Here is a 25,642-nt window from a genome sequence, read left to right as displayed (position 1 = left end):
CAGCTGTGGGAGGCAGGGCTGGGGCGTCTGGAGAGCAGGGACTGTGCAGTGGAGTTTCTGTACTGTGCATCTCTGCCCCCTTGGTAATGTGGGTGCTGCAGGGTTCCAGCTGCCCAGCTGGTGGATAACAGGTTCCAGTGCACCTCAGGCTTTGCTGCTCTTTTGCTTTTTCCTCCAGAAACAGCTGATTCGGTGCATGGTTTGGCCCAAACAGCAGACACCAAGGAAGCCAGCCCTGAGCTTTGGGGAGTGTGGAGGCTCAGACCATCCACTGGTTGGATGGATCAGGGCAGGGTTATATCCTGGTCCCTCCCTGCCCAGCCCAGGGGTGGCTTGAATGATGACTTTGGGGAAACTCAGACCTAGCTCTGAACTCCCCAAAGCCTGGATCTGGAGATGTGTGTGATCGACAGCTCACATTTTCCTGGCAGTTCTCTGGTTCTTGCAGGATTGGTTGCCCTCACTTGAAGAGTTACTTGCTCTGCTTTCTGGAGAAAAGCCTTCCTGCAGGAAGCCCTGCAAAGCCTCCACACCAGGCAGGCTGTACTCTGACAGCGCTCACTGCCTCAGTGCCCCTGCTTGTTTGGCTGAGCCTTTCGCCTCCCACTGTGTTTCCCTTTACTCTGATTTTTTTTGATTCCTCCAGGCAGCACCACCTTGCCTCCAGGGCTGCTCCTGCCTCTGGATCACAGCACCTGCATGGGCTCCTCTGGCCACCTGGTGAGTGTGGAGGCAGGAGGGCTGAGAAAAGCACTTGGATGGGGAAAGGAGGGAAGGAAGAAGGCATAATACAAGTGCAGTGCTATTTCTAGCCAGTTCTAGGATCTTGGCTAGACTGGGAGCTTGGGATAGAGATCAGAGCTATTTCTCCATTTCCTAGCATGACATGTGGCAAATCCTAATTTTTATACCATTATATGTTGCTTCCTGTTTTGGAGCAGAAGGGAGTCACTAATTTCAATGGTGACAAAGCAAACTGGAAAATAAGGCACATATGGGGTCAATTTAAAGGGCTGTGTGAGGAGGAGCCCAGCCTCATGGCTGTTCCCAGCACAAACCCTGTGACAACATGCAGCCAAACCCTGTGACATGATGTGGCCATCACAGCCCTGCCTGCATTGGACAGAACAGCCTATGCTGGGACTGGGTGGCACAAACAGCTGCTTCCAGCTGGTGGCTTTGTCCTCCAAGTGAGGGGAAGGTGGCATCACCCTTGCCTGGGCTGGAAGCAGCTGTGCCCAGCAGCTCTGTCCAGGCTTGCCCACGTGGGTTTGGCTGCTTGTTCCCCAGATGCCTGGCTCTGGCTGGCAGCTCTGGGCTGCTCCAGCAGCTTAAGAACTGCAAGAAAATGGAAGGAAGACATCCAGTGTACAGACAGGGCAAAACCCAGATGTGATGAGGCTTCTCATCACACACATGCATCCCTCAATGGAAAAAGAGATTGAGGAGACAGAGCCTGGTGGGGCAGAGTGGGGAGCACAGGAGACTCTCAGCTCAAGGGACATAGGATGGGAACACAAGCCAGGGTGGGGCAGGTGGGAAGCAGAGAAGGGATGAGAGCTGTGTGTGGTCCTGTTAGCTGCTGTGCCCAGCTGAACCATCTTTCCAGAACATGAGGACAGAGAGAGGTGCATGGTCTGCCTGTATAATGTATCCTGTGTAAGGGATGACTGCACGTGGAATTTACTTTGCTTCTACAGCAGATTCAAAGTCCCAGAGCTGGTCAGTCTGACAGGCATCCAGAAATGTTCAGTGCAGCACACAGAGCTGGCATCAGCTGGGGCAGTACCTGCTCATGGGTCTGTGTGTCTGACACATGGCACAAGGGCTGCGGGGAGAGGTGATGGCGGAGTGTGCCAGGAAACCATGTCCACTGCTTCAATACTGCTTCCATGTCCCTGGCCCTGCTCCAGAGGGGCCTTTGGTCCTGCTCTTCTTTAGTAGTCATTCAATAAATAACTCTAATGCCCATAGCAAAGCTTTTACACAGCCTCAGGTTGTGTTTCTGCTCTTGCAGTAGCATGGTGAGCTCTTTAATGGCAAGTTTGTACAAAAGAGTCTTTCAAGGAAGGTGTTTTCTTAAGTGCTGGTGCAAAAGGGCCGGTCTGGCAGCCTCTTCCCTCCTGCCTGCCTCTAGCCTAGATGGCAAGGCATCCTTCTGCTGTGCTGCCTTAGCATGGTGTCTGAGGTCTCTAAGGTTGTGCTGAGGGCATCTAGCTTCAGGTGCTCACAGGAGACTTTGGTTTGGTGGCCTGGTAGATGGCACATCTTCGAGCTGTGGGGTAACTCAGCCTTGAGCCCATAAAGCAAGCTGGGTTTGGACGGAGCCTGGACAGTGAAGCTGTGCCACCCCCATGGCAGGGCAAGCAAAGGAGGTGTGGCTGTGCCTGCTTCATTCACAGCAGTCTGTGCTGTGCAGGGGGAACGTGCAGGTGGGTGAGCATTGTCCTGTGCACCCCTGTGTGTGTGCTGGCAGCTGAGTGCAGAGGGAGAGCCTGGCACACCCTTCGCTGTGTGCCAGCCCCACGGGTGTGCACTGTGCTTGTGGCAGGAGGGACACAGGACCTGGAGGCAGGTCACCCTTGTGTGCTCACCTGTCCTTTGCAGGGGTCTGTGCCCTGGGCCATGCTGTCATGGTGGGGGAGAAGAGGCTTGCACAGCCTGTGCCTTGTTCCCTGTTGGCCCTTCAGCATGCTGGGGTCAGCCTCTGTCGAAAGTCACCACAAAGTGGCAGCAGCTTTGGTATCTCCTCGCCCCTCCTGGTGCACACGTGAAAGGAATGGTGGCATCTCAGAGGAGAGGACCTGAACACCCTTCTGTCTGCTAGATGGGCAAGGAGGGTCTCTTGTCCAGCAAGAGCAGCTTGGGCTGAGCTGAAATCCACAGGTCCTCCTCATCCTGCTTCTTCTTCTTCTTCTTTTTCTTCTTGTTCCTGTCAGCATGCAGCTGCCCATTGCTGCTGGAGCCACCTTTCCCTGTGCTTCCTCCCCTCCTTCTGCAGAAGCAGCAGTGGCAGCAGATGAAAATGAAGGCCAGGAGGACAACAAAGGGCAGACCCAGGAGCACGGCCAAGCAGACGGTGTTGAAGACGCCTTCTTCATGCTTGGTACGGATGAGCTCCAAGATGGAATTAAAGAAAGAGCTGATCTTCTGCTGCATGTCAGCTCCTGAGTAGGCTGCCTGTGCTGCTTCCTCTGCTTGAAAGGCACCTTGAGATATGCTCAGCTCCTGTAAGCAGCTAGTGGGCTCCACAAGAGTCCTTGGATGGTGCCTGCAGAGACAAGAAACCGCATGGATCAGGTGCCTGCTGCATCAGCAGTTTTCCCCATGGAGCTGCCAGAAGCCTCAGCAGGGTAAGATGTCTCCTGACTTGGAGGGACCTGGAGCCATGGGGGATGGACTGCGCTACCTGCTCTGTCCCTTTGGGTGTCTTCATCTGAGAAACACAGCCTCCTGTCTCCTGGGGTTTGTTCTTGATTGTGGGGATGGGTGAGGAAGGGCTTTGGGCATCCTTACTTACCTAGAAATTTAGCCAAGCACAAATCCTGCCCCTTTGGATTTACACATCAGCCCTGGCTGAGCTATCACAGCATGGAGCTCTTATTAGCCCTTTGTAGGGCTTGTTTTGTAGCAGATGAAATACTGTCTGCAGGAAAAGCTCTCCTGTCTAGGAAAGGACTTGCCTGATGCAGACCAGTGACCATTGTGGAGACACAGTACAGCCACAGGAGCCAGGACTGCACATGTCACAGGTCCCTCCTTATTCCCAATCCTGGGACAGGGTACCTTTGGCCAGGCTGTTCCTTAGGGCTCATGGTCTGGGATGGGCAGCACAGAGGCAGGGTCTGTTTCTGCTGCCCTGGCACCATGGGCACTGCCAGCAGGTTTGGGGTGGGGGCTGTGGCTGAACCCCCTGTGTTTTGGATGAAGACTGTGGTCAGTGAGACTCACAGGTGGTGGAGCTCAGTGAGCAGCCCTGCACCCACAGCTCCAGGTACCCAGGGCTGGCCACAAAGGCAGCAGCAGGGGAGGATAAGGGTTGGCTGGGGTGGAGGAGTTGCTGCTGCTGTGCCTCACCTGGGAATTGCTCCAAGGGTTTGGGTAGGGCTGAGAAGCATTTCTGTGGCTTGACGTAAGGTTTTCCTCTTCCCTCAGGGAGGGAGAGGTGCTGCTGAGTGCCAGGGCTCTGAGGGAAGCCCTCCTGCAGGGGCAGGGAGCTGCTGCCTCTGCTCACATCTTTCTTCCCCTCCTGTGGCTAGGCAAAGCATCTGAGAAGAGCAGGGGCCTTTGTGCTGCAGTTTGCGGTTCTGGTTCAACACAGGGGTCACTAAATCAGAGCTTGTACAGATGAAGAGCTGGCAGGGGCAGTATCAGGCTCCAACGCCCTATTTCACCCTTGCTCAGCAGTGTCTTTGCCAGCCTTTGGGATTCAAACCCTGCAGCCTCTTGAGGGAATGCTTAAATCCCCACGTGCCCAGGAGGGGAAACTGAGGCACAGTAAAAGGAAAACCAAAAAACTTGAGAGGTACAGCCTGAACACCAAAAATGTCCTACAGGGGTTGCTCCACCTGTCCCCTCTAACTCTTAATCTTTTCTTCTGGCAGCTCTCACAGAGCTCAGGGACCTTGAGGGAGGGACAGGAAAGGGACCCAGGCTGGTTTTGGCTGAATCCTCCTTGTCTGCAGCACTGCCCTTCTTTGCTTTGCATCTCACTTATTCCTTGTTTGGGACCTGCTAAGGGATGCTCTCTTCTAGGGGGAGTTTTAGGATTCTCCAGCTAGCACCATTGTGCTTCCTCTGCCTTGCTGTGCCATTACACCCCAGTCCTAAAGGAAGAACCAAGCCACCAGCCTCACCCACAAAAAGCCACAGGTCCCACCCAGCCCTAACCACAGCTCTTGTGATGCTGCTTGGGCAGGAACTCCTGGACAGCCCCCCAAAAAAGCAGCTCCCAAGGGAAAACCTCCCTTCCAAAATGCTGTCCTGGGGCCTCCGGAACTGTACTGGTTTCACTGGTGTCCCCTGGCTGCTGGCTTTCAGACCTGACTGTCAGCACCTCAGGAGCTGAATCCCTCAGCATAGATGCCAAGCTCTCAATTTGGGATTCCACAAGTGCTCAGATTCTGTTAAAAATAAGGGGTTTATCCATGTCCCTCAGAAACAGACTGACCACTGTGGATTCATTGTTTTGATGTGCATGAGCACACAGCTGAGCTGGCCTCAGTTAGCTGGTGGTTTCTCTTTTGAACATGAATTTCTCTGGGTGCTTTTCTAAAAAATTCTCATTTGAGATTTACTGAATGAAATGCAGTGCTCTGGAAGATGGTTTTGGCTTTGGCTGGAAGAGTTTTATTATGATTATTGTTATTACCACTATTATTACTGGATTTTGGTCCAGACTGCTGCATCAAAACTGGCTGTTCCTCACATTCCCTCATGCCACTATTCAACAGAGGACAGAAATATCATCAATATCCCCACCTGAGAAATCACAGGCTACCACTCAGACACTCAAATCCCATACAACCTCTGCCTAGCCCCAGCCTGGAGCCAACTGGGAGCATCCCAGATCTGCTTTTGCTCACAGGGGAGATAAGTGAGAGCCATTCTTAAAGCCTGCTCCCTGTCCTGACCTTCATCTTCACTTAGGTCTTTTTTTTGGGGCAGCTGTAGTAAAGGTTACACTGCAACATAAATAAACAGAGCAGCTTTTCTTCAGTGTAATCACCCATGTGATGCAGGTTTGCCAATTATCCCTAAGTATCCTGACAGCTCATTATCCAGGCAGGAATCCAGGATGCCTGTGATACACTGGACTCCAAAAAAGAAGTAAAAAACCCACACAATCTCCAAACAACAACTGCCTTAATTTCAGACAAAACAGGATGTACACTTTTATTCCTGCACTGAACTGCTTTATATTTATTGCCTCTAAACTTCTGGGTAGGGAAGGAGGGCTGGAACTTCCTTTTAAACTTGTAATTAATTGTTTGCAGAGGAAAAAAGAATGGGGAGATAAAAAAGAAGCAAAGCCCTTTGATATGTTTCCACTTGAAACTGGAGCTGAATGCACTGCAGAGGCCCTGGCTGATTGTCACTGGGGAGTGTCCAGCTCATGTCACTGGGGACATGTGGCCACCCTGGGCAAGCTGGATGTGCTTCCCTTGGAAGGGGAAGGTGGAGGTACCTGTCCCTGCCCTGACCAAGCAGCATCCAAATCCCAGGGCCATCTTCCAGCATGGCCATGCAGCTGGTTTTCAAATGCCTTTTCTTTCTGGTGTGTGCATTGCTTTTTGTTTTGTAGATGAAGGGATGTCTGTGTGCTAAATAATGGGATTCTTCAGTTTCATATAAAAAAAAAAAAGGGAGGGGAGGGGAAAGTAAAAAAAACTGATGTGTTTGGAGGCAGCAACTCCAAGGGCAGAGGGGTTACCCAAGGCCACCCACTGCCAGCTGAAAACCTGAGGGCACCATGAGGAGCTGCATTTAGGAATATCCATGCAGCTGCTCAATTTGGTGTGACATCTCCCCTTAGAGAGGGGGGATGAACATGGAGAGCTGCTTGCCTGCTGTGGTCCAGGATGGGGGGCAGAGGAGTTGCCCAAGGCTACCCATTGCCAGCTAAAAACCATGAGGAGCTTCATTTAGGAATATCCATGCTGCTGCTCAATTTGGTGTGACATCTCCCCTTGGAGATGAGCATGCTGTGGTCCAGGATGGGTGTGAACTGCTTGCTGCAAGCATGTGGAGCTGCCATTGGGAGGCCAGCTGAATTTTTTGGGTCAAGATATGGAACCAAAAAACAGGGCCAGGGAGGTACTGGGAGACAGGGCTGTGTCTCAGAGAGGGCTGTGAAGCACCCTGCTAAATGAGCTCTTTGTTTTTGGTGCTGGCAGAGCCAGAGGAAAGCTGACATGGAAACTGGCCTGGGAAGCGCTGTGGCCAGGGATGGATGGCTCCAGCTGATGGCAGCTCTGCACGACAGGGCTTCGTGCCACTTGTGTAAGTTTCAATCAACATTGCACATCCAGCATGAGGTTCTTTAATCCACACTGGCTTCGAAAGAGCTGCTTTGCAAGGGTGGGGAGCATCTGCCACTCCTCTGCAGTTATGGGAGGCCATGGGTGGAAAATAAGGTCCTTTTGAGGGACGGCCTGCGATGGCACCACCAACTGTTGGTGTGCAGGGCTTGCCTGGCTGAGCTGGAGAGGTAAAGGCTGCCAGCCTGTGCATGGGGAAACCAAAACAGAGGGGGTTGCCTTGGCAATGCTGGCTTGTCCACATCCTGTGCGCTGCAGAGCAACCGCAGCGCCTGGGGATGGAGGTAGAGTTTGCAGAAAAGCTGCACTTTACTGGAACTGCTGTGCTGTGTCACCGTGGCAGAGGGGACAGAGCTGGAGGTATTTAGCCAGTTAAGTTCTTTAGGCCCAACCCTCAACAGGCTCTTAAGTCTTCATGAAGATTCCTCCAACCTAACAAAGCTCAACCTGCTCCTCTCAGCTGAGATGCTGCCTGACTCAGGCAGGAGTGTGGCTGCTCTAAGGAGCTCCCTGCATCCACAGTGAGAGCAGCAGCAGCTCCGGGGGGAGCGGACCTGTGGGGTGTGCCCCAAGTATTTCTGGATTATTTCAACACTCCTTTGCTCTGTGGCCAGCTGCAACTCAGGACTTGTGGAGGTGACATGAAATCAACTGACCTACAGCCTCCCCCATTTCCTTCACACAGACGAGAGCACACTTCGTGCAGTTGATCCTAAGGAGCGCAAAGCAGGAATCACATTATTAAACAACCATTTCCGTCTGTTACTGGCTTTATGTCAGCTTTATACCAACTTTCCACTGCAGTGACAGCTCTGGTTCAGGCAGGGAGAGGCTAATTTTTGTTACAGCCTCTGAGCTCCCTGATCCACCCAGCAGGGACACAGCTATGCTGTCACACAGTGGCACCTATTTTCCCCGCTTGCACCTGCAGACTTAAAGGAAAACTGGATGAAACCTGACACCGAGGGTGAGCAGTTTCCTTAGCAGGGATTGCACGTTGCTGTTTCGGAAATGGTGACTAAGAAGGGTTTTGCCGCCGGTCTCGCAGAACTCGCAGCAGGCTACAGAGACCTTCCTCAAACGTGAAAGACAAACACCAAAAGCCACCACCCAGCAAACACGAGAAGCCGAAGCTTCATCTCGTTCCCACCACCATCAAGCCTTCCTCCCAGAAGCTACGCACAAATGCTTTCATTCCCTAAAGGGAGTGATTTGGAAAACTACTGATATGGATGTTGGATAACAGGGTTAAAGTGAAACTATTTTGCAAGCTGCTGCCTGGAGCCCAGTCGTCATCGCCGTCTGCACAAGCGCGGCTGCCGTCGGCCCCGGGATCACCGAGACTGTGGCCAGTTCTGAGTTCAGATATCATCCCTGGATGCACTGGGAGCTCCTCGGAGCCATCCTGGGCTCCTCCAGACTACGGACCGGGCAGTGCTGCCGGTCCGGGCGGGCAGAGCCCCCAGCCACGGCCCTCCCTGGGCTCCATCACTTGTGGCTTTGGTTACAAGAAGCTCAGGGGGCTGCCGGAGAAACACTGGATGCCCCATCCCTGACACTGTTCAGGGTCAGGCTGGACGGTGCTTGGACCAGCCTGGTCTAGTGGAGGGTGTCCCTGCCCATGGCAGGAGTTGGAACGAGGTGTCCCTAAAGTTCCTTCCAGTCAAACCGCTCTAGGATCCCATGCTGTTCAAAGCCACAGTGGTTTTGGGTGCAGCCCCAAGAGCCCAGTGCCAGGCGGGCTGTCCCGGACACACAGCCCCCGAGAGCTGCTTGCTGCTCATCGCTCCTTCCCCAGTCCCCGTTCTCACCCCCTCCCCCCCGGGCTGCGCGAAGCAGATGATGTGGCCTTTAAAAAAATAACTAAAAAGCGATAAAAGCCCTGGATTTGACTAACACAGCACGCAGGACAAAGTCCAGCTCCGGAATCGCCCTCCCGGGTACTCCCCGGACCCCCGACCTACCTCAGCGCCGCAGCCCCGTCCCGCCCGCTCGTCCCGGCCGGCGTGAGGCGGCTCCGGGCAATGGGCCGGGCCCGCCCGCCGCCTCCGCCCCCGGCCCGGCCCGGCCCCCGGCCCGCCCGGCCCACCTGGGCTCTCCCGCCCTCGGCCGAGCCCAAACTGAGGGAGACACACACACACCCTGAGGGGTTTAGGCTGGAAGAGAGGCGGCCACGGGGTACAAAGCAGCCCCGGACCTGCGCTGGGGAAAGGGAGAGAGCCGAGTGTGTGCAGCCCAGGTTTTCCCAGAAGGGTTTTTAGGAGACAGCAGGCAGGGCTTCGGGGCAGTGATGCCGCTGCTGTGGTGAGAGGGCAGGGTAGAGGTCCAGCTCCCCAAAAGCAGGAGTACCACCCTGGAGCCCCTCACACTGGCAGCCTGCTGCCGCTCACCTGCACCCAGCAAGCCATCAGCACCACCCTGCACGCTGTCACTCCTGCCCTGCCATCACACCCATCCTCCGTCCCTGGAGAGGGGACACTGCGGCCAGGCAGGGGTGATGGAGCATCCCTGGGACTGCCCAAGGTGATGCCGCATCCAGGAGCATTGTGGCTGCTGTACAGCCGTGGATAATGATGGATACTTCAACCTGGCTGTGCAGGGTTTAGTGGTGGCCTTGGTATTGCTGGGTTAAGGGTTGGACTTGATGACCTGAGAGAGTTTTTTTGACTTAAATGATTCTGTGATTCAATATTTTCAAGCTGTGGTCTCAGTTCCATTGGGATTGCCACCCCCACCCTTCACTTGCTACTTTCTCTCCCACTAATTTCTTTTTTAACACCATGGCAGTGATACTCGGAAATTGCTGAATCCCATCTACTTTCCAGTCCTGGGCTCTACGGCTTCCACAAAGTGTTGTGATGCTGACAGCTGGGCAAGCTGCAACTAGAAAATTGTTCTGCTGGAATTTTTCTGGTTGGACTGAGTCCTTTTGCGTTGCAAAATCCCCACATTTGCCCTCCTTGCCCTCCTTCATGCTCCAGAGCCAGTGGCTTTACTGCTTCAGCCTTGGTGCTGATTTGTGGAACTGGGCTAGCCAGGGCTATCTGACCCTTCAGGGCTCCTGGAAAACGGCCTCACGCTCCCAGTGCTGTGACTTGACAGCACCAGGAGCAATGCAGTTCTGGGAATAGGAGGGAAGGGGGATGGAGGAAAGCTGGCTGCCAGCCTCTGCTGCCCTCCCGCTGCCTTCACCCTAGTGCTGGAGTTGGAGAGGTGAGACATCCTCAGAAACACACATTGTAGGCTACAGCTTGTGCTAAGTGCCTCCTCATAGCCTTGGGGAAGGTGTTTATGTCCTGTGGGAAACACCAAGGATTTTTTCCCTAAAGATTTGCTGCTTAGTGCCAGGAACTTTTCCCTTGGTTTTATGCTGGAGGATGAAGATTCCTGGGCTTTGCATGATGTGCTTACTGCATCCCAGTTTCTCATATCCCAGTTCACCCTATCCTGACTTATTCCATCCCATCTGTCCATGTCCCAGCTCACCCCATCCTATTTCTCCCTTGTTCCCTGACCCTATCCCAGCTCTCCCGCCTCACTGAGCTGCTGCAGCCATTCCCTCTTTTGGGGTACCAAATCCCCTATGGAAACACCCATCCCAATGCACACAGAAGCACCTGGCTGCTGGCAGTCACCTGAGGGGTACCTGACCACTCTACAGCACCAGAGAGCACAATGCCACCTTTGAACCCCCTCTAACAGAATTGACTGAAAACATTTATTATCAGAGCTCTCAGAGGGTGAGATATCTGAAAGTATTAGGCTCAAGGGTGCCTGTTCTGAGCATGGGAATGTGAAAGCCCAGCCTGTCCTTGGCACCTGGGATATTTGCTTCATTCCCTGGGCAAACAGCCTCACTGGGGCTCCACACTTCCCTATCACTAATTTAATTTGGCAGAGGCCTTGACAAGGGAGGGGCTGCTGGCCTTGCACCTTCCATGGATTTTCAGGGCCCCCCCTGAACTTCTGGCAGTCTCTTGGCTTCAGGCAGGAGTGCTGTGGTGATATGGCAGAGGTGGTGGGCATTGCTAGTGCTGATGTCTTGGAGTGCTGCTGCCTGTGAAGGAGTCTTGATGCCATTAAACTCAGATAGATAGACTTTAACAAACTGAGAATTAATGTAAGAATATTCAAATATAGTCAGTCCACTGCTCTAATCCAGCATCCTCCTCCCCATATCTGACCTGTAAAGGTCCCTTCCAACTCCAACTCAAATTCCACAGTGGTCCATAGGAGATGTTTTGATTAATCTAAACAGCATGTGATGCTTGACCCCATGGATGTCTCCTGCAGCAAGGTGTGCCAAAGCTTCTTCCCTTGTAGCATGAGAAAAAGGTACATTTGCAGGGATTTTGAACCTGCCACCTCCTTGTTTTGTTTGGCACGTAGCAGATCTGGGATCCAAGGAATCGTGCTTTGTTTCTCAGAAACTTTAATGGGCGAGAGGAAGCCGTGACTCAGCTGCTGATGAATCACTGCAGCTCCAGATTGTCTCCCTGCTTGCTGGTGCCCCTCAAGCACAGGAACTGAGTGAGCCCATGCCAGGCAAGCTCCTATCACCTCATGGCATGTCAGTTTGAGCCCAGGCCTTGGACCAGCTGGAAATCAAATCCCACCTCCCAATCCTGTTTTCCATCCATCCTTCCCAAAATCCTTATTTCCATGCTGTATCAAAGCCTTTCCCATGCCAAAAAGCACCCTGACAACTTCATTTTCCTCCTGAGACCCCCCTCAACCCCTAATTTGATTTTGAAAACACTACTCATTTTACACTGAAAATAGAAACACTCTCTTGCCTCCCCCTTATTTCATTGGATTAATCTAATTTTGTCACCAGTTTGCCCTGTTCCACAGCTGTGAGCTTTACTCCTTGGTGACACCCAGCTGGTACCCAGGGTCAGCTTATTTGGGGTTTTCTCAGCATGGTGGGAGTGGTAGAGTGACTGCAGACATGATCACACCTTTCTTTCCCAGCTGCTTCCTCTGCTCTCTGCTGGTGATTTCTATTTGCAGACACTAGTCTGGCTTAAAGTAAGCAATGGAAAACTCTGCTCCCAGAGAAACATTCCTCTCATTTTTCCCCCATGCTTCTGCCTTTTCCCCTCCCTCTCCCCCTCCCACAAAAAAAAAAGCCTGCAGTTTCAACACCAAAAATAACGCACGCCCTGGTCGTGGGCTGGGTAAAAATAGCAGCTCTTGGTATTTAGCAGCAGCAATGGATTTTCTGGCTTTGGAGGAAAATCAGGAGGAGGGGTGGGATGGGATGGTGACTCTTGACGCATGAGTGGAGGACAAACACAAAGCTGGTGTTTAGGGAGAAGCTGCTTCATCGTGTTGTGGCTAAGTCCCATGTAGGCAGGGATGGGGGCAAATGCTGCTCTTAGGGAAAATGCCCCAAAGTTGGTGAGTTTTTGGGGGTGCCTCATGCCCACCCATCACTTGGGAGGCTTTGCAGCTGGGCTTGCCAAAGTGAGGTTTGCAGGATCATCCCCCCCTGGTGCTTAGACAAGAAGAACGCTGAGATGGGGATTGAGGGAGGGTCCTCAGGTGCCTCCTCAAATACTGCTGGATGCTTGTAGAGAAAGCTGAGGTGGTGTAAGGGACCTGTGTGCAGGTGAGGAGGAGGGTGGTATGTGTCTGCTCAGAGCTCAGCTCAGTGTTTGGCTGTTTAGAGCTGATTGTTTTGTGTGTGTAAGCCCTCAGGAACTCCTTCCTGAGGAAATCCTACAAGGCAACACTGGTGGCAGGCAGGGGGGAGAGGAGACACGCTGGGAGATGAGGAAAGCGCCGGACTGGGCAAGTCCCACAGCGTGACGTGCTGCCTTCCCCTCTGGAAACACTCAAGGATAGTTATGGGAAAGCCAGGGAAGGAAAACCTGTTGGTGAATGGGGATGCTCCTTCCTCCCCTGAGCATGGAAATGGGGTCAGCAGCAGCATCCAAGGGCTTCATTTGTGGAAGGTGTGAACCAAAGGCAGAGAGGCGAGCGATGCTTGGGCACAGTCTGGTGCCCCCAAGGAGCAGCAGTGCCCCCAGTTGTAGGAAGCAGTGGCTCGTGCCTCCTCCAGCCACCCCCAGGTGTTTCCCATGCCGGATGGGTGTTGGATCTGATCTGCCAAAGTTGATTTTTAGATGAAAAACCGGTTGTGCAGGCCATCCCCTCTGTCACAGTCATTCCTTTGGCTCAGCCCCTCTGTGCAATCCCTCTGTGCTGGTTTCCCCCAGAGCCTAGCTGAGGCAGGCAGGGAGAGCTAATCCAATATATTTTTAATGATATGCAGATGCCAAATTAGTGGTAGTATTTTGATTATTTTCATTATTTGTTCCCCTTCATAAGCCACTCCCATGGGAGAAGCTGTTCCTGGAGATTTGTGGTGAGCCGATGTCCCTTGGCTCAGGATCACATGAGGATTTTGGCTGGTGGTATTGGAGCCATTGGAATGTTCTGTGTGGCCCTCGGGGCTTAGCTCCTGCCTGGGGGTGGGAATATCTGACCTTTGTTCTTCACACTTCAAAGTCTTCCTGCTCCTCATCTTGTTTGCTACCCCCGTGGGGAGGATGCAGCTGGGTGTCAGGGCTGGGGCAGGGCAGCCTGTTGGGAACTCACCCACCCTCCAGGAGGGAACCGAGAGAGAAATGCAAATTGTGGTGGGTGAAAGAGGGGAAAAAACAACGGTGACCTTCCTCCTGGGGGTGTTTTGCCTCTTTCTGCCCCTCTGCGAGGGAGAGCAGGTTCCTGTGTTTTGAGGGGTAAATTCCCCTGAGACAGGGGCAGGGGCAGCAGAGGGGGCAGTTGTGACTGGGGAACCAATCCAAGGGGGGAACAGGGAGATGCCACCTGGTTTTGGCCTGACTTGGGTGCAGCCAGGGGACACTGGACCAGGAGCAGGGACAGACACTGTTCCCAGGAGTGGTCAGCACTGCCCTGATGCTCTCCCAGCCCCAGCCCCTCTGCTGCTCCTCTCCCAAGTGCCCGTTTCCATCCCCTTCTGAAATTCTTACAGGGAGGATTTCCTACCTCATCCCACTCCTTCCCTTGCTTTTAAGGAGGATTTTTCTCATGACCATTTGCAGAGTTACTTCCTTCAACCCCCTCCTTTGTTGTGACATGGACAAGTGCAGGGGACAGCATGGGGACAAAGGCCTGTTGTGGTGAACAGAGGCTGTTTGTGTGCCCAGCACATCCTGGTGTGCTCTGCTGGTCAGCAGCCACGCCTGGCCCTGGTTCCTGTGCAGGAGCAATGCCAGGGAGATAACCTGGCTGGGAGCAAGAGGATCAGCCATGCTGCTGGTAGAAGCCTGCTGCAGGATTGCTGCATCCTTTGATGTTCCTGCTGACAGCAGAAAGCAGCCCAAAAATACTGGGAAGGGAGAGAGCTGCTGCTCTAAGGACAAGGGCAGGATGGGTTCTCACTGACACCGGGCAGGGTTAGGAGGGATATTGGAAGAAATTCTTCCCTGTGAGCATGGTATGGCCCTGGCACAGGGCGCCCAGAGAGGTTGTGGCTGCTCCTGGATCCCTGGCAGTGCCCAAGGCCAGGTTGGATGGGGCATGGAGCAAGCTGGTCTAAGTGGAAGCTGTCCCTGCCTATAGCGGAGGGGTTGGAACTAGATCATCTTTCAAAGCCCTTCCCAACCCATTCTAGGATGGATTCTGTGCTTGTTGAAACAAGTTGCAAACAGAAAAATTGCTGGCTATATCACAGGGAAGGGGGATAAGCCTGGAGGCTGCTGTTCACAGCATTCCTCATCCCAGGGAGAGGGAACACATCAATAAAATTTAAATGATAAAACTTAAAATCTTTGAATTTAGATTTGATGTAAAGTCAGAATTTATAATCTTTTACACTCTACATAACTAAACATTAGAGCCTGTAGCCCCAGGAGTTAAAATATAAAGATGGAAATGAGAGTTTTAAAAGGGATGATGAACACATGCCGTCTTATGAGGGGAAATTAAAATCTGAGAATGTTGAAGATGCTGCTATAAAAATGACATCTCCTAAGAAATAAAGCAGCTTTGAATCTATGGCACAAAGCTGCCCCTTCATCAACTGCTCCAGCCTTGCTCTGGAGCCATTGCAGCTCCTCCTGCCACACTGTGGCCACTCCTGGGCCAGCATTTCCCTTGTGGTTTTTTTTGGGCTGAGGCTGCAGGATGTGTTGGAAATGTGTTGCTTGAGCTCTAGGTTTGGGATGGGTGCCCAAGGTCCTTGCCAAGGACCTTTGTACACCCTCCTGATGTTTGCTGTTGGAACAAAGTTCCTGAGCATCACTCATGCAAAAAGGGGACTTTGGTAAGAGGGCTGTGATGAAATATCTCTGTGTAAAGTGCACATGGGGGGGCTGTGGTGGCTGGAAGTGCCCAAAGAGGAGTCTGGTGTGCCTGGGAAGGCATGTTTCTGGGAATGGCTGGAAATATGAGATCCCAGCACATGTAGGACCATGTCTAGATTATGGTGATGGCTCTGAGCTGTGCAAGGGCAGAGGGGCCAGAGGGATGAGGGTGGTGGGCACGTGTGATAGGGCAGGAGCATCCCAGGGTGTAGTGTGATGGGACAAAACACTTCCCTGGCTTAAATCAAAACTTGTAGTGTTTAGAAAGTGCTTTTGCCAGCCCTCACTCCATTCTCATCCCATCTGAAACATGGAGTTGGGCCTTGACTGTGATTTTGGGAGGTGGTTATGATCCAGAGGGATGCTGCAGCTCCCCATGTACCTGCTACCTGCCTTCTCTAGGTACCAACCTCTGAGTGGTACACTCCTGCCTCTTGTTACTGGTTTTTGCAGTAGGAAGCCTGTGTTTCCCCCAGGTGAATGTTTTGGGAGGTTCTCTGCAGGAAATTGAGGTCCTGGAGGCTTCACTTGGCCCCAGACATGCTGAGTGAGGGTGCACAGTGGAAGGTGTTGCCCTTCTCTTAGCGACCACAAATAAAACACCTGGGACAACTGTAGGTACACAGTTTGGGGTAATTGTGAGTGGGGCTGGGCTGAGCCTCATTCCCCAACAGGCTACAGCTGTGAGCAGCAGGTGAGCGGCAATGAGCCATGGAGTGCCCAGGGGCACTGAGCAACCACCAAAGGGCACAGAGAGCACACAGGTGCAATGTGTGAACATGAGGGGATAAAAGGTTGGGCTAAAGAACCAGAAGGGAGATGCTTGAAGCCTTCCAAAATTCTATGGTGATGCTTTGTGTATTGTGGCTATCTCAACTGCAACGTGTGCTGTGACAGACAACAGCTTGGCCAGGCACAGTGAGACTGGGATGATGAGTACAGGTAACCCTTCCTCCCCATCCCAAACTCATCTCCATCCCTCAGCTCCTCCCTGCACAGGCCTTGCATGAAGGGTCTTCCATAGCACTAACTACCTTCAGACACAAAAAAGTTCATTTATTCTAGACAGTCAAGTCCATCAGGCTTCACGCTTTGCTTTTAGTGTACTGAGGGTCATGACCAAGGTGGGATATCCCCTCTCTCACAAACTTCCTTTTTTATCTCACAAATACGAGCAAGAAAGAGAAGTTGCCACCAAGAAAACTCCCCTGTTTTGTCTCTACTAAGTCAAATTTAGAAAATATTGAAGTGGTCTGGAGGAAGAGCTTCTTTCAAGCTTTCTCATCCTGTCTGGCTACGTGTCGAATGTCAAAACTTTAAACAAAGAGGTTTAGGTAAAGTCTTCATGTGAAATAAGAGAAGAATTTCAAAATCTTCTGAAGTTCATATTCACTCTAGAGATTTTTGCTAATCAGTGCTGGGGGTTCTTTGGGGGGTTTTTTTGTTATTGTTTCCCACTGGGAGTATATTCTGCTGGAATGAGCCTTCCAATCTCCTTTTTGGTGTTGTTTCCATCATGTTGGGAACAGATTGCTTTTTAAATCAGGCAAATGGTTTTCACTGAAGGTTTTGGGGTTGTTTCCCTTTGCTCCCAAGCATTCATACCACAGCTTTGCTTTCTCTGGCTGCAAACTGCAGAGCCAAGAGCCTCTGTAGCTCATGAGAACAGCTAAATTTATTAGCAAAATGTCTTATGCTGGGCTGGGGCCAAATCCCAGCTCCCTGCCTTCCTGTGGTTAATGGACCGACTGTGCTGACCCAACTTCATGGCCATGTTATTGCTTATTTATTTTAACAGCATAGCTGGGCTGGGGGGGGACTTGGGAGTCTCTGGTCCCACTTTCTGCCCAAGGCAGCCCCCCCTGGGGTTGGATGAGGTTGCTCATGGCTTTTTCCAACCTGGTCTTGAACACCTACAAGGATGGAGATGGGATCACCAGCCAAAGCTGGGCTGCCCCAAAACTTCCTCCCACTGTTTTTCTATTACATTGCATGTGCTGGGTCTATCTAACAGCTGCTCTGCTCCTCCAGGTTTGAGTGTGAATCCATGCTAAACCCCCCCATGCTCCTCCCATGAGATAACCAAAGATCAGGGATAGGGGATGTGTGTCCCTTCTTGGCATGAAGTTGGGGCTGAAATCTTCCTGGGCTTGGATGCACGAGGCCTCTGGCCCCACCCCGCTCCTGGACAGGCACACAGATCACTCCTTCAGTATCTTTTATTAATGTATAGAAAATGCATTAAAAAAAGGAACTATACATAGCCTAAGAGCGGTCAGGACTAAAAATACTAGTTAACAATGGTTAACAAGCGTTGATCCCATTCTCCAAGCTACATTTTCATTACAGGGTGGGGAAGGTTGTTTAATATATTATTATTTATTTATATTATAGATTTTATTTATGCATTTATTTACTTTTCTTTTCCCCCTCATTTGGTTCCAGTGGTTTGAGTTCATCAGAATCTATCTGAGGCATTTCGTTGCCTCTGCTCTCCCTTCTTATTTATGTTTTTAAACTTTTTTTAACATATTAAGAACATTTCCAGGATAACACCTGTACACAGGGGACTGCTTGTTTGTTTGTTTGTTTAGGTCTTTGTGTCACCATCCTTCTGAGAAGCCACTGACATCAGAAGAACTGCAGGCTGGGTATTGAGGCAGGTCTAGGCATCAGGATCTCCCAAGGGAAGGGCCTTTCCCTCCCACTTACCCCAAATTTCCCCTCTGGAAGGGGCAAGGAGCTGCCACCACCATCCCCTGATGGGTGGCATCCTTTTAGGAAAGGGGAAGGTGACCCTGGAGGTGCTGGTGGTCCCCAGTGGGCTCTGTTGTGTTTTATGGCCATCCCAGGGTGCTTGGCTGGCAGAAACAGGGATGGTCTTCTTGTTTGGCCCCAGAACAGAACCCTTTGTTAGTGGGTGTGAGCACGAATTAAAGGGTTTTGGGGGGGTGAGAGTTCGTTGCTGGCAGTGTTTGGTAAAGTCAAAACTTGTGGGCATGTCTGGGGGGCCCAGGATAGGGGGTGTGTGGTCACCCCCAGATGTGATGGTGGGGGCACAGCAGGAGGGCAGCTCTGAGCTGGGATGAAGGTCAGGAGCTGGCATGGAGGTGAGGCACCAGGAGGGTCCTTTGGCTCCTGCTGTACTTTGTCAGGTTGCTCTGAGCCTGCTGTGGGCATGGGGACACCACTGGCTGGGCCCTCACCAGTGCATCACTGGGAGTGAAGGTGGCATGAGCTGTGCCTTCCACACCCAGGCACTTCACCTGGGATAAGCATCGCTCTGGGAAGGAGGCAAGAGTGCATTTAGGCTGATACTCAGCTTTGAGATGCCCATGTGGCCTGGTTTAGGGCAAATTTGGGAGAGTAAAGTAATGCAAAGATAAGGAATAGAAGCAGACTTCTCCCCAACCTTTGTGTGGATGCTTTCCCTGGAAAGCAAAACCCAGCTACCTTGGGGAGAGCCTGGCCTCTCTCCTTCTTGAAATTATTCATTTATAGATGCTATCACTTTACTAAAAGCAGCTTTTCCTTTCAGGACTCTTTTTCTCTTTGGTTATGTTTCAGTGCAGTGTGCAAGAGGAAGGTGGGCTTGGAGAATGGAAACAGAGGGAAATGAATATTGGGCACGAGATGAAAGTCCCTTTGTGTTTCCCTCTAGGATTTTGGGGTTAGAAATAAGAGGTGGCTTTGAAAGGCTGCAGGGTCATGGGCACACACAGTGTTCTGCTGTGTGAAGGGTTTGATGTGCTGCTTCCTGTCACACAAAATGGCATCTCGCAGTGGATAGTGTGGTTTGGGTAACAGCCTCATGCTCCTTTTTGGGCTCTGGAACAAGCCTGAGCCACGCAAACCCAGGATGGCAGTGGAGCCACCAGAGCCCAGTGGAAGTTCACATGCTGAAGCCAAGTGTCTCAAGGTGAGCACTGCACCAGATCCAGCCTTGGTTTCTGGGAATTTCAGGGCCAAACCTGGTCTAGCTGGAGAAGGAATGAGCCCATCCAGTGATGGAGGGTGAGAAGAAGCTACTTAATTATGGGGCCTTCTGAAGCATCAAAATTAAGCACAAATTTGCTGGCAGGAGCTTTGTCAAAAAAACCAACAAAAAAAGTAAGGCAATATAGAAAAATAACTTTCTGGGAAATTGTATCTTGTTTATGGTCAATGTGAACAGGAGACAATGGCACAAATGACTGGGTCATCATTGCTGGTTGTGTGCCTGGGCTTGGGTTGGGTTAGCACCAGGACAAAACCATGATGTGTAGAAGTCTTTCCTTTAAAAGACTGTAGCAACTGTCTTTCACCAATGCCATGGAAAGGCAACATCCTGGTATCACATGAGGGGTCAGGGACCAGCACTGATGTATAATAGCACTGGAAGATTGGATATTGTCCAATTTCATACCTGACTATGCAGTTGGGTCAACTGGGCTGACTCATCCTGGTTACAGGACTTGTACAAAGGATGACAGACATGAGGAGGGAGGGAGGGAGAGATATATGTCAGTAAACCTGTTTAGAGAATAATCTGCCTTTTTGAAGATATTCTTTTGAACCTCCTGGAAATGTTTGGCAAACTTTTTTTTTTTTTTTTTCAAACTTTGTTTGAGTCTTTTGAAAAGAGAAGTTTCTTTCCTTTCTCTTGACTGTGAATGATAAGTGTATGTTTCCATGACATCTCTTCCTTTCTCCTGGGTAGGTAAGAAAACAGCACCATTCAATGCCAGTCTCTGCTGGTTATAGCCACTGCTCCATTGCAGCTTTTGTTGGGATATTTCTTCCTACAAATTCTTGATGGTTTGGAGAAAAATTTACTTTGCTGATCTACTAAAAGCCTTCTTAGGCTTTAATCAGTTCCATCTGCTGGATTTTGTTGGCTTTTGGGTCTTAAAGCAGGGTTGGGTTTTCAGGAGGCATGACATGCCACCATCTGTGACAGTAGCCAAGTCCTGCAAGAGATCCCATCATCTGCAGTCTCTGACTCACCTGTTCCAAAACTGGCTGGCTTGTTGCCTGATTTGATGCCAAGGAGAAGTAAGAAGGGACACCTCATTTACATATGAGATGTTGCTGAGCATCCTTTCTCCAGGCCAGCTTGTAAGCTGAAGGAACGGGCCCTGTATCTGATCTTGACCTCAGTGTTAGCTGTGATTTCACGTGTCAGTATGTGCCATGGAGAAGGAGGTTATCTTTCCCATTTAATGCTCTTCTTCAGCTCTGCAGCCATCATGAATAACGTCAGAACATTAAGGAATGTGACCATAAAAGATACATTGGCCTGAATTATAAGCTACTGCAAAGATGCCTTTATGTTGCCATCTGCAAGATGTTTTTGAGACAAAGCAGCTTCAGTGTGATAAAACCAGATAGCAGTGTTCAGCATTTGTAATGTTCCTTTGGCTGCAAATCCAGTGATGAGCTGCATTGTCCTTGGATGCAGGGATGAGTCCCTTCTTGGAGACCAGGCCAGTGACAATGCCCAGCATTGACTGGAGTCCTTGGAGAGGAGTGACAAGCATGGTGGTTATTTGGGCTCTGTGGAGGTGGGGGACAATGACAACAGGGCACAGACAGAGATATCCAAAGGGTCCATCTTCCTTCAGTTAAGGATGGGAAGAGCAAATTCATTAATTCTTCCAAGGGTCTTGAATTACTCCAAAATCTGAATAGAATCCCTTCCAGGAGGGGAAACAGTTGATTTCCTGTTAGAGAGCTGGCAATTCCAAGGCACTGAGATTTGTGTCCCTCTTGTGCTGGCATTGAAGAGGGATGGTGTAGGAGAAGGAAGGAAATGGGCATTCCTCAGCTTGCACTTCTCTTGCCTTAGCTGCATTGCCATAATTCCCTGTGTGGGTGGAGGGCCATGGACAGGAGCACCTGAGCTGTGACAGCTGCTGGCTTCAGGTTGGGCTGCAGTTCTGTGATATCTTCTTATTGCTGCTCCTCCTCTGAGACTCTTTTGTTTGGGACCAGTGACCTCAGTGAGAGAGAGCATGATGGAATGTAGAAATAACAGAGGGAATGGGTCCTAGATTTCAGGACCACAAGTAGGAATTCTTCTCCCAGGTCTTCTAATTTAAGTCCTTTCTTCTCCATCAAGTTCAGCATAACCCAGGCAGATGTCATGGACCTGGAGTGGGCTGAGTTCAGCTTGGAGGAGTGGATAATGAAGGTTGGGGCTGGTGGAGTAATTCTTATTCCCATACACCTCATGCACACGAGGATGACTTTGTGGTGGGACCAACACATGAGCTGTGGACTCTCTGCAGTTTGCCTACATATGCAGATATTTGCCAAGCCCTCCTGGGGATGGGAGGAGCCTTTGCTCATCCTCACTTGGTCCCCAGGTGTCCAGAGCCTGCACACAGGGGAGAGATGGGCCTCTGCCTGCTGGAAGAGTTGGTGTCTACAGGATGGCACGAAGCTTGGGACCTCCCTGCCAGGAGGGGACAGGGAGGCGGGGAGAGGACGGGCATCCCTGGCCATGGCTGGGCTGGAAATGGCCACACCAAGGTACCTGTGGGGAGGGTTTCTGCCACAAGCCCTGTGACAAACATCTCTAACAGGGTTTGCTAGGGATTTCTATGTATTTTAAAAAAATATCAAAAAATCTGTCTCTTTCTCTTTCTTCTCATGTTAAGGGCCAGAGTATTGGGATAGGGAGACTGGAAATTTGGTATTTCTCTGGGACAGATGCAAAGCAATGAGGTCTTTCCTTTTCCATGGCCTTTCCTCGTGCCATGGTTCCCTCCAGCACTTGTGAGGGGCAGCTTGCTATCTCAGACGAGTAGTAACTTTTTTTTTTCCCTTTTCATATTATAAAATACAAACAAATGACAGAAAAGGTCAGGTGGTGGGAGGCAGGAGGGGTTCAGCTGGCTCAGAGCTGTAGGGACCGTCTCTTCCTCCCAGAGATGTTACGGTGGTTGTAAGGTCGCATCTTCATTTCCACAAAGGGGATGGAGAACTCGTGGCCTTTCCAATGGTACCAGTTAATGCCCTGGCAGGAGGGAGAGAAAGGCAGAGGGTAAGGAAACACCCTAACAAGAAACTAGGGTGGGAGAGGAAAGAAACTAGGTTGATTGGTGTAGAGAAGATAGAAAGGAAAAACTTGCTATAGCATGAGCAAGCAGCTCCCCTGCTTCTATGGCTTGATTGTTTTTTTCCTGGTCAAAGGCTGGTCAAATTTCATCTAGGTAATTTTTTAGTCTAACACATTACAGAAAATTACTATGGCACAAAGCCTAGTTGACTTGAAGGTGGCTCCCTTTCCTCCAGCTGGTGTGGGGTCATGCCACCAGTTCTGACCATGGTGCACCAATCACACCACCCCAGTCCTAACTTAGGCTTGCTGACATGTTCCCCTGGAAGAAATTCCAGAGGCTTTCAAGCCAGCTCTGCCCATACCTGACCCTGGTGCACCAATCACCCTGGCCCTAACCTAGGCTTGCTGGCATGTTCCCCTGGCAGAAATTCCAGATGCTTTGAAGGCCTTACCTGACTGTGCCGGGACTCTCCGTACTTGCCGTTGAGGTTGGTGCGGTGGCAGTTCTTGTACCACCAGGCCCCTTTGTAGGACATGGCACAGTTGGTCACAGCAACATCATTGTCCCTATCCTTGGTGGAGAAGGGGCGTCCCTGGTGATAGGTGAGGGAGTCTCCTGTGGAAAGAGGTGCTGTTTAAGGTGATGGAGTCTGTTATCTGGTCACTTCACAAGGAAATTGGGATATTCTGGTTTTGTGGTAATCATTCCAATCAATGGCCCAAACAGCTGACAGTCTGGGGATAACTGGAATTAACTGGATAACTGAATGTTAACTGGAATTGTTCACAACTGGCTCATCTGAGGTCCTCTGCTGTCTGTTTAGGATCAGTGCAGACTGCAGCAAATCTTAGAGACTTGGCATTGTCAGATAAAGTGCTTGTGTATGTGTTTGGATCTGAATTTCAGTGTTTCAGAAATTATTTAAATCCCATATTTTGGCATCCCTGATTTCCCAAGGCTTGGCTCTGCTATATAACTTCAGGATGCTTTCAGCTTCCTTCTTTCCTGTTAGCCAAAGGGAGCTCTTTCTCTCAACAGAGACCAAATATTCATCTCTTGAACCAAGATTCTTGGCTACCTTTTCTCTCTTTGGATAAGGGGAAGAAGTTTTTTGGAAGGTATGTAACGTCTTCTTCCACCAAACCCTCTAACTTCATCCTCACTGGATAATTAGACAGCTGCTTTTGTGTGAAAGAAAAGCTGGAGTAAAATATGGTGAATTGAGTGATGTACTTACAGGAGACATTCTAAATATGCTCCTTGGTAATCCCTCAGGACATATGAAGTGGATCCATGCTGGCTGTATGCAATCCAGCCATGGAGAGACTATTACTGCCATCCTTGGCAGTAGGTTGGGTGCTTTGTGCCCTGGGATCTGAGGTTAGAGCAAGTGCTTCGTTGCACACCACCAAGATTTCTGTCACCTCTCTTCCAGTAGCAACTAAGTGGTATTGAATAGGGAAATTCCTGCATCTTGGCTATGTTGTGGGGTTCCACCTAGTACATGGTGGAAGTTCCATCCTGGGGGCTTGCACTGGGCATGTCTATCCCAGATGAAGGGGCTAGAGTTATACCCCTTCTCCCTTCTTGAGGAAGAGAACCCCTGTGCCCTCCCTCTAGCACCCACTCTCTTCTGCTGGGCAATTCTAACTCCTCTGAATCAACCAAGTAAGCAGGTGTGACAGTGTCCTTGCAAAACTGGGCAGTGTTTGGCCTTTATGTGAGGAAATGACTCAGAGGATTTCAGATTTTTCCATAGCTGTGGAAAGGCAATAAATACAGCCTCCAGCATGACATCAATAGCCAGCTGTGGCTACTGCCAAGTGAGATGACACCTCTGATGGTTGACCTGGTTATTTGAACAGCAATGTCTCTGATATTAAATATCTAATCCCCAATGGAAAATTCCATGTCCTTAGTGGGATTTATCAGCCTGGTTTAAATGATGGACTGCAGGAAGGCAGAAAGGACTATGGATGTTTTTCTCACTGCTCTAGACAAGCGAGATTTCATGTTGAGATTTCCTTTATAGTCTTGGACCGACCAGTCACAGGATTTCCCAAGACCCCTGCTAGTAAGGAGGCTGCAAGGATTTCCCAAGACCCTTTCTAGCAAGGGGTCTTGCTGTACCTGAAGTGCCATTGTAGTCCCCAATGCGCAGTTTGTAGAGGCTCCTGGAGTCACCAATGGAGAACTTGTCATAGTAGGCATATGCTGCCTCCTGGCCATCCCTCATGTCTATCCGCAGCTCGTAGCGCCCTTGGGACGTGATCTTGTGGATGTTGTCCAAGCCTGTGGAGACAGTGAAACACCCTGTGAGACCTGGTGCCCAGATCTGTTTCATGAACAAAAAAGGAAAGCTCAAGGCAAATAAAACAGTAGTGAGAAATGAGAGCAAGGAGAGGAATCAAAGAGCAGCAGCACTTGTGGTGAGTTTGTGTGTCTCCTGGCACTGCTGAGGTCTGGATCTTTGTCCCCACTTGAGATTCACTTCCCTGTGAGCAGTGGGTTCAATCTTCAGATTGAAAGAAAAGAAATCTTCAGATTTCTTCATGCTGCTTAAGCTTGGAACATTCAGCTGTTGAGCTCTGGTGCTACTTTTGTTGTTAAGCTCCCATACGAGCCAGAGTGTGTTTATGCTGCAGGTCCCTTTGGCTCATGTTCAGGTTTTGGAGGAGCACACTCAATTTCAGAGCTGCACTGTCTCCCACTCACTCCTTTCCCGCTTTCATTAGACTTTCTGGCCACCAGTGCAACCTGTAGTCATCCAATGATGGGTTTTGGTCCATGAAAACTGACAGCATAGATGCCCCCCTTGTCTCCTAAAGAGAGCAAACTAGGGACCTGCTAACCTTCACAGTGTGCCTCTGCATGAGTTCCTAAAGTGAAGGGCAGGGAATGAACAGAAGGAAAACTGTCTGCGGGAGAACGTAGAGGAATGTGGTGAAGGGCAAGGAGCCAACAGCTGACACAGTGCTTATGGAACTTAGGTTTGACACATCAATGAAAGGCAACCAGGGAAGGTCATACCCAGCCAGAACTCATCCTCCAGGTTTCCAAAGCCAACGCGGTAATCTGCCCATTTCCGGAAGAAATCGGTCAGCCCGTTCTGCCGCCGCTGGAACACCTGATGTGGAGGGAGAGCAGGGGGACAATCATAAAGATGGAGATGAGAGACAGCTTTGCCAGGCTCTGGACACACAAGGTAAAGACAATAAGT

General features: G+C 50.7%; 2 protein-coding genes across 3 annotated transcripts in view; both read right to left on the bottom strand.

Moving 5' to 3' along the window:
- Positions 1–605: 605 nt before the first annotated feature.
- Positions 606–9,045, bottom strand: KIAA0040 (KIAA0040 ortholog). Its single transcript, XM_054286006.1, has 2 exons — positions 9,005–9,045; positions 606–3,271 (listed from the first exon to the last, which is right to left on the bottom strand). Exon 2 carries the CDS (start codon positions 3,157–3,159, stop codon positions 2,824–2,826), a length of 336 nt encoding a protein of 111 aa, XP_054141981.1. The 5' UTR covers positions 3,160–3,271; positions 9,005–9,045; the 3' UTR covers positions 606–2,823.
- A 12,079-nt stretch (positions 9,046–21,124) lies between these two features.
- The window catches only part of TNR (tenascin R), a 77,408-nt gene continuing 72,890 nt past the window's right edge, over positions 21,125–25,642 (bottom strand). For both annotated transcript variants that reach the window (XM_054285671.1, XM_054285670.1), the window contains exons 19-22: positions 25,453–25,549; positions 24,553–24,714; positions 22,874–23,037; positions 21,125–22,376 (exon numbers count right to left, since the gene is read on the bottom strand). In XM_054285671.1, the coding sequence (XP_054141646.1) occupies positions 22,257–22,376; positions 22,874–23,037; positions 24,553–24,714; positions 25,453–25,549 (543 nt within the window). In that variant the 3' untranslated portion in view covers positions 21,125–22,256. The remainder of the gene's footprint in view (positions 22,377–22,873; positions 23,038–24,552; positions 24,715–25,452; positions 25,550–25,642) is intronic.

The sequence above is a fragment of the Melozone crissalis genome, unplaced genomic scaffold (assembly GCF_028551555.1).
Source record: "Melozone crissalis strain CALT ecotype California unplaced genomic scaffold, PUWL_Pcris_2 ptg000045l_1, whole genome shotgun sequence".
Taxonomy (NCBI): domain Eukaryota; kingdom Metazoa; phylum Chordata; class Aves; order Passeriformes; family Passerellidae; genus Melozone; species Melozone crissalis.
The sequence above is the reverse complement of the archived record's forward strand: the minus strand, read 5'-3'. Positions and strand labels throughout refer to the sequence as shown.